At 39.4% G+C, this 8,901-nt stretch overlaps 1 protein-coding gene across 3 annotated transcripts in view; it reads left to right on the plus strand.

Annotated features, from left to right (window-relative positions):
• BICD2 (BICD cargo adaptor 2) overlaps positions 1 to 7,244 on the plus strand; it is a 50,798-nt gene extending 43,554 nt beyond the window's left edge. The window contains exons 7-8 of one of the 3 annotated variants that reach the window (XM_058845045.1): positions 1,720 to 1,930; positions 5,058 to 7,244. In XM_058845045.1, coding sequence (XP_058701028.1) covers positions 1,720 to 1,930; positions 5,058 to 5,063 — 217 coding nt within the window. In that variant the 3' untranslated portion in view covers positions 5,064 to 7,244. The other 2 variants (XM_058845046.1, XM_058845044.1) reach the window with 2 other exon arrangements.
• Positions 7,245 to 8,901: the final 1,657 nt, after the last annotated feature.

Below are 8,901 nucleotides of genomic sequence, written 5' to 3' on the forward strand. Positions count from 1 at the left end.
GCAGGGCACAGGGTCAGTAGGATGCTGGGAGCTGTTCAGTTTTGTGACCACACCCTCCTTCTGGAGCTGGTGGCACCTTCCCTCAGAGGGGAGGACTCTTATGCTTTCAAGATTATTTTAGCCTTTTCAGACTTCCCAGGACTGTTTCAGTCTCAGTTCATCTCTAGAGCTGAAATGAGTCAATGGGACAAGATCTGGCCCTGAGTCTGGTTTCCACTCCCTGGAGTCTGGCGATTGGTGTGGGTCCATCTGAGCACACTGAGAAGGGCACATGTTGGTTCCAGCAAGATGAAGGTTCCTGGGTTTGTTTTCTTTTAGAGAAAGACCCCTCACATATTGGTTTCCCTGGGCTGCACAGTGTGGGAGTGGCTGTGAGGAGCTTCAGAGCAGGATGCCCAGAGATGCGAGGGGACAGATTCCTGTGCATGTGGGAACCCCAAACTCACCCAAACTTCCTGGTCTGTAAAGCTGCAGCGCAGTTATAATTCATGCAGCTTTACATTTCTATTTCTGAGTTACTGTTTAATTTCTCTGCATATTCAAAAATAAAAATCTGGTTTTTTCTTTTTCTTATTTCTATTCCCAGGCAAATATAATTAGGAATATAGGCCTAATCCTATAGGATTTAAAATAATTTAAAATCTGCTATTTAAAAGCAGGGAGAGTAGAATTTTGATGCTTGATATAAGTATAAACACAGCTGATGAATCTGCATATCAATGCAGTTTTGTTTTGTGGTGGGATTTTTTTTTCCAGTCTGCTTTATATTACCTAATGATAAATGTCCCTTAAAGTCAGGGCCTTCTCCATTTCAAAATTTAAAGAAACTTCTCTGCTGATAATTTTGCTTTTATGAAGAAGCTGCATTTTGCAGATGGTAAATTCCAGCTGGTACCTATGAATATTTACTTCTCTATCCATATGCATAAATGTTGTCTCTGTGCAGTAAATATGTACCTACATGTAAACTTTAATTTTTTAAGTTGTTCATGATGCAAGTTAAGCAGCTTCCAGGCTCAGTGACAATGACTGTAGATGGAACAACTTGAGGCATTTATACAGCTTTATCCCAGCCTTCCCACTAAATCAGTTCCTTTAATTGTTTTAAACTTGATTTTGATGGTGAGAACAATTAAATAAAAAGACCACTTGCTATTGAGAAGACAGCACTATTTATAGCATTATTGGAGTAGGTTAAAATAGAATTCTGAAAGATGCTTGTTTTTAATAATACAGTTCAGTCACCACTGGGGATTTGTTGCTTGGACTTTGCATAAAGTAACAAATGGCACAGTTCAGGTGGCCATTTCACAATGCTCCTGTTGCTGCTCTCAGACCCCCTCCAACCTGAAGCTTAGAACCACTGTGATCTCTGTAAGCAGAGACAAAAGTAGTATGACTGCATGGGGTCTACTTGCTATGGGAGGACATCTCACTGCCATTCAGACGTGAGTAGAGTTACATCGGACTCCAAACTTCCACTCTGCAAGGAGGCTGTTAATTATACACCATCTTGAAAGGCACATACATGAAATGCTGAGTGTGGGATTTTAAGAACCCCAGTGAGGAGAAGTTGTGGTTTTCTACAAGTTTAGTTAAGTTCCTGTTTAAGAGTGTAAGCAGCTGCAAAGCTATTGCTGCTGTATGGGCTGGACACAGCGGCTTATATTGGAAGGTGTTTATAATGGAAATGCTAAAGATTGATGTGTTTCACTGCAGATGTGATGAATATGTCACACAGCTGGATGAAATGCAGCGGCAACTTGCAGCAGCCGAGGATGAGAAGAAGACTCTGAACTCCTTGCTTCGGATGGCTATCCAACAGAAACTGGCCTTGACCCAGCGCCTGGAACATTTGGAACTGGACCACGAGCAGTCCAAAAGGGTGCGCACAAAGTCTGCCTCCAAAGCCAAGGGCAGTAACCCCAGTGTAAGTCATGTTCGGTCCTGTGCAGACAGGTCTGACGGGTCTGTACTGAACAACCAGGTGTTCTGTAGTGAGAAATATAAAATCTATTGTGACTAGGACACATGTCTAGAAAAACCATATTCTGCATCTTATTTTATGCTGTAACTGTCAGCGTAAATCCCCACTATCTAACGTCACAGTGAGTTGACTCGTACTAGTATGTTGTTGAACCAGGTAATACAGATTGTATTACAATGATCTAAACTGTAACTAATGCGTAAGTATGGGGATGCTATTTTAACAAGTTAATAGTGGAAAGCAATTAGCTTTTTCCACAATTAACATGTCTGGTGTTTGCTGTTTATGGTAAGTGTTAAGAGTACACCTGATAGAGTACGTATCTGGTGTTACTTACTGTAGTTTGTATAGCACAAATGTGATCCTTTCTCCAGGATTGCAGCATACTTCAATAAATGCTTTCGTAGGCAGAAACAAACAGAAAACCTTCCTTGTTACTGTAGCTTAAGTGGTGAAAAGCAAAGGTTAAAATTAGAGCTATGTCTTGGGAATGCAGAGCATTTGAAAACTGGTGTAAAACTTAATTTGCCTGTTGTAGCGGATGTTAAATACTTGCTGTTGTATCACCACTAACCAAAGTCCTAAAGCTTTTATAGGCTATAAAAGCTAGAAGAAAACTTGGTACATTATCTACACTCTGCATCCCTCTCTTCAGAGGGATAATCAGAAGAAACTTGCACATTTATATTAAAAATATGCAATATTAACTCCATCTGATAGAAAATTTAAAATGTTAAGAATTGGGATTCTACCTGGTACAGTTCCTCTTTAAGAAGTTATATCCTGAAAGGATCTATGTGGTCTTATGTTGTTCCTTGCAAGCATAACACTTTGGAAAGAACCTGTCTGAGATGTCCTGTACAGGAAAGAACCTGTAGCCACACAATATGTATGTGTAGAATTAATGCAACTATGGTCTAGCATTGTTGGTCACAAACAGTTTTTCTCAGCTCTCAGTATTAACCTAAATAGGTAGCATTTCAGAGCTCTGATAATTTTTTTAAGTAAATGGAAGATACTGCATTCCATATGCAAGCCATGTGTTTCACAGGGCTCTACATTAGAGGCACAGGAAATTGATCCAGATCATCCTGCTAATAATGATTTATGAAGTAGCTTAGTGCACATACTAATCTTTAAAAACAAATAAACCTTTGTCTGATACTGGACTTTTAAGGGGCCTTTATACCCACTTAATTACAATAAGTTGATAGTATAAAAGTGTACTTCCTAATTGGTGCCTACATAAGAGAAAAAGATTGAAAATGTTGCTTCTAAAATTGTGGAAAATTTGTGGAGCACTGAGAGGCACAGTTCTTTGTTTAACCCGGAGTTTGAAGTGCCTAGCCTCAGACTTTATTTTAATGTAAATCCCTGTTTGTTTTGTACTCTTTGAAATACTTTTTTATGCCTGTAGTGTTACTAAAAGAAACGTGAGCCTGTGCCGGTGCGGTGGTTCCCAAAGCCATTCTAACCTGTGCTGTGGTTGTGCTGCCCTGCCCTCCCTGTGGATGCTCACAGCTCGCTCTGTGGGCACGCAGGAGATGCCCCAGTGCTAACAGAAGCTGATAAGAGCATGGCTGGTTTTCCCACTGAGGGGAAACCATGGGAGATTTTGGCTTCCCAGATATTTTTAGGTATGTTGAGGGGAAGTCTTCTAAATTAATACAGTGAGATTTTAAGCAAATGAAACTTTGCTACGAAGCTGGGAAATGCTGCAGCCCAGAGACAGAATTGCATTTATTGATCTTGAGAGGAAGGAAAAAAACCTCAAGTGATTAAATTCTAATACATTTCCAAAACAAGACCGCTTGGGGTTTAAACAAATTTCAATTCTGGTTTTAGAAACTAGGCCCTGTGTGTCTGCTATTACTTCTTTTAGAAAATACTGAATTCTCCTGAATTTGAGCTTTAATATTGCTAAGTAGCAGGCTTGATATTTTAGAAGAGACACCTTTTATAATTTTCAATCCTGCTTTTCTCTTTGCTGCACAATCTTCCAAAAGGCCTTTATTTTTCTCATTCCTACATTAAGTACAATTTAAAAATACATGGTGAAAGCAGACTTTGAGTGCTAACTTTCTCTGCTGTAAAAGACTCAGTAACAGTTCTGCTTCCACCATAATAGGGAGCTTTAACACAGTTTTCACTGCTTCCACATCTCTAGTGACAGTACTTTTGCGAAATACTGATGGCAAAAAGGTAAACTGGAGAAACTAATTGAATGCACTGTTAGTTTGTTTTTTTTAAATTAGTTGGAATTTTCTGTAACAATTCTGGTGTTCTGGTGTTCAATAGTCACCAGACAGTGACTATTGCTTTCAGGCTTGGCTCATTCTTTCAGTTCCAAGTATGAGCAATTTTGCTATTAGCCCAATAGCCTTAGTGATCACTTCCATCTTCAGTCATTCCTGCAAATATTTAAAAAACCCTAAGAGTCAGCCTGACTGCTGTGTTAGTCTATCACCATTATGGTTTATCCTGTCAGAAAAAGAACTTAGGAATCGTGTAAAGTGACTTGATCCTGACGTTTGTATTTTTAGGTAATATTTAAGACTGAGTCTTTTAATTCTTGATTAACAATTTCTTGAGGTGTTCATTTGCTACTGTAAGTCTTTCATATCAGTCTCAATGGGTTGGGGTAAAGCATGGAAAATTCCTTAAGCCATCACCTACCTCTGGAAGCAGGCTTTTCTGAATGATTCTCTGTATAGGCCTGCATGATATACTGACCTGCATGTTTCTGGAGAACCTAAAGCTTCACTGAAAACATTTCTTGCACTCTCACTGCTTTTAACTTATGCTTGAAGAGCAAAGCTTTATTCAGTACTTGTAAGAATCCTTCTTTCTGCAAAGCTGTTGCTTCCAGGCTGAGCCCACAAAGGCTTTTTCACCCAGTGGGAAGGCAAATGTGAGCTGGAGTGGCTGCTGTTCCCCCAGCCAGCTAACAGACCCTCAGCCAACTAACCTGCCTGTGCAGCACATGGATGGGGTTAAGTTTTCAGTTGATTGAGAAATAAACACTGATTTATTTTTTTTCCTAATGCTATTTTATTTTTCCATTTTTCAGCTGTAGAGTAGTCCCTGGAGAAGGCCTTTCCAACAGTGCAACATCATTTCTTAGCCCTCCTCACTCTGGTTCAAAGTGGTGGCCCATTGCACACAGAGTGGAAACCACTGACCTGATCCTAACTTTTGAAAACACCTTTTCCTATATACTACCTGAAACCTTCCCTTTCTGCCTGAAGCTATAAAACAAACAAGCTTTACCTATAAGTGCTGCTGCAGTAAGAAACCTTACAAGTGCTGAAGAAACCTACTTCAAATGTACTGCTCACCATATTAGTCTGTGCTCTCCTAGAAAAATGTTGGATGGGGGAATTTACTTCATTGCAGATGCTCATTTTTTACCTGATTGTTAAACCTGTGCACTTTTGATATTTTTCTTTAGCTTCTTTAATTCCTTATGTAGAAGAGTTTATATAAATGCAGTGGTTTGTGCTCATAGTCTTTCTCCAGTTTGAAACTTGTGACTTATGAATTATATATCAGCATGTGGCAGAGATTTTGGGGGGGCTCTAGATCGTGATAAGAAAAGAGTTTCAACAAAAAGCAGGAGCTCTGCTAAACTATGTGCTGTGCTTCAGCATCTTTTTTTTATTAAAATGTTATGCTTTATATGTTTAAATTACTGATTTTTTTAACTGCCATGTTCATTAAGAAATCCAGGGTATTCAAATTCTGGGGTTTTTTTCATATTGTATTATTATTCTTAGGAATAGTTCAATGTAACAAGAAGAAAACTTGACTTTGCTCTGGTTAAAACAGTAATAGGCACTTGAAAAATATTAAATAAGTAGTATTACATATAAATTCCAGAATTCCTGGGTTTTAGGAAGTTGAAGTATTACCGATTAACAGAATTTTATACAACTATACCAGTTAAATTCCAAATTGGAATTGTTTTGTTACTTTTTCATTTTATTGTGCCAAATTATGGTACATTTAGAAAGAAAAATTCTAAAGTGGTCAGTGATAGGGTGTTATCTGTCAGCGCCTTTCTGTCACTCATTATTGCCAGTAGTGCCTTTGATCATTTGAAGGGAGACTCTTAGAGTAGCGTAGGCTAAGTCCTGTCACTTAGAAGGAATGGAATGGCTGGTTTGGAATTTGTTAAAGATGTGGAGCAATAAGTGCAAAGTGAACTCCCATTTCGCACATTTTTAATGGTAGGCTTACTATAGAGTTTATATATTCAAGGAATTGTAAAAAATTCTGTTAGTCAATGATATTTCATCATGCAAATCCTTGCAAATTCAGGGGTGTAGAGGGGAAAAAAAAAAAAAAAAATCAAAACCACAAACCTGAACAAAGCTGACTACACTTTGGGAACCAAATGGACTCATGATGAATAGATGAGCAGTGTATGACCACATTTCTGGTTTGGGTCTGGGAATGTGTGGGGAATGTGGCGGGCGGTGGTGGGGCGGGAGCCACGGCGCTGTGTGCAGATGTGAACCGCAGCACATCGGGATCTCCTTTGCATGTTGTATCTAATTGTGATTTCAGCAAACAGAAACAGACAAGTGCATCAACGAGCCATGCCGGGTTCTCAATGGCTTGGTGAGGCTCGTGTGGATGATTAAATTGGTACTTGCTGGAGGGGAGCCCTCCCACTTCTCAAAAAAAGTACAAATTGAGCTAATATTGACAGTGCAGAAAAGATTTCTGTTTGCTGGAAAAAGCATTATTATTCCTAGATGTGGGGACTTATATTTCCATCTTCTGTTACACTATTGATTCATAAGAAATATTGTTACATTTAAAATTACTACATTTGTATGTGGGTATTTATTTGAAATGATGTCAAAGTACTGTATTATGTTCTATGTGCATTACCTTTTAGTGGTGGGTTGGTCTCCATTTAACGTCCTGTGCATGTATTCTTGCCAAGTAACCTTTACACAGATCTGAAAAAAAAAAAAACTTGTAAAAGGATAACTGTGTGTTAATTGGATAACCTTAGGAGGAGGGGTGGAGGTCAAAACACTGCTTCCAGATTAATAAAACAGTTTTTAATCTAGGAAAGCAATGTGCCTGCGTAAAGGTAGTCACATTGGCAGGAACAATAAAAGACAAAAGGAATTGCGTGTTCTGCCTGTTGGTTTTGTGGCTTAAGAAGGTGCTGGTTTAAGTAGTCTGCTGAAGGGATTTTCAGCTGGGGGCCAAATAAATACTGATTTTTATCTGAAAGAAACTGAATATGTCACATGAAGTTTTCTGCAGAAACTGTTTGTTCTCACATTCAGGGAGCACCGTCCCCTCCTATCCTGTGATATCTTCATGGATTGGTTTTGGTGTGGATCAGACTGGTTTAATGTGTCACTGAATAGCCTTGCAAACACTTGTACTACTGGTACTGGGAAATAAGGGTAGGACTAAGGCTGTGGTGTCAGTGGTGACAAGTCATCCTGAAATTACATTTTAATTTCTTGTATACCCTCCAAAATACTCACATCTTCTTAGGGCCCCATCCAGCCTGGCCCTGAACACTTCCCTGGAAGTATTTCCTGGCCTGGCAGTGTTCCCTGAGCACCCTGCTCTAGTGGGAGATGTCCCTCCTCATGGCAGGGGGGTGGAACAAGATGGTCTTTGAAGTCCCTTCCAACCCATCAGGGATTCTGTGAAAATGCATTAAGTTGATGTTTGTCCAGTAGAATTAGCAAACTAACTCAAAAAAAGCCCTTAAAGGAGAATGCCAAAACTCTGAGGGCAAGGCTGAGGTTTGCCCTACAAATACAAAGATGTTCCTGGATCAATTACTTCATATTGTCTCCTAGAAACATGAAATACGGTTTTATACTCTAGTTTAACAACTCTTGTGCCCCCAGGTAGGATTCTCAGAACCATTCTGCAGATTGTTTCTCTATCTGGCAGCAGTCAGCTGCCTGACACCAGCTCTTCAATGTAATTTATAGCTGGAGTGCAAGATGCCAGTTCTTCCTTGGGCATGGAAAACACTTGCTCAGGGCTATGCTGTGAACTAGCAGAGCATTTATGCTGGGACACTTGCCCTGCTTCTAGAGGTCTGCATTTTCTGTAACAGGAGCTTTACCTGCAGGGTGATCTACAGAAGAAACATGTAAATCCATCTGCGTGCATGTGAGAGCAGACAGTGAAACAGATTCAAGAATGCTTTAGTGAGAAAGAAAACAGTCAAAGGAGAGTATTTACATTAAAAGCTTGTCTAGTGAATGACTATTAATTAAAACATTCATTTCATTGACTCTTTTCTGCATAGAGGAACCCCCTTCCTAAGCTCCGGGGGAAACATTGCCTCTGCAGAGCTGGAGGGTGGGTTCAGCTTTCCAGCTGCAGATGTGGCTGAAATTAAGTCTCTGGGAGAGGAATCTGCCAGCAAATGTCACACTACTGCTTGCTAAGGAATCAGTAATCCAGCAGTGATATTTTCTTTCTTCCAAGTGAGGCTTGAAAATGAGTTGCTCACTTCCCAAAAGAAGAACAGGGCAGATTTCTGGATGTAGTGAGATGCCTAAAGACCAGAGACCTGGAAGTTCCCAGGTACCTGGTTTTGTGGGATGAAGGCAATGAAAATTAAGAGAACTGCTTTTTTGGAGATCCCACTAGATAACATGGTAAAATTCAGCTAGACAAATATTTACAATAGAGTTTCAAAAATATATTTACATTCTTGTGATTTTTAAAGGCTAATGTACTAGATTGACCTACAGGATCAGGAAAAGGTATTTTTGTATCCAAGAACTTTGAAGAAACAATTAAAAACTATAAAGATCACCTCATAACCAAGCAAAGCAGCTAGCTAATGTGATTATTCTGAGTATATTATTAATTTTGAGTGTTACTTTGAATGTTTTTCTATAAAACCTTCAAGC

Source organism: Poecile atricapillus, chromosome 9 (assembly GCF_030490865.1).
Source record: "Poecile atricapillus isolate bPoeAtr1 chromosome 9, bPoeAtr1.hap1, whole genome shotgun sequence".
Taxonomy (NCBI): domain Eukaryota; kingdom Metazoa; phylum Chordata; class Aves; order Passeriformes; family Paridae; genus Poecile; species Poecile atricapillus.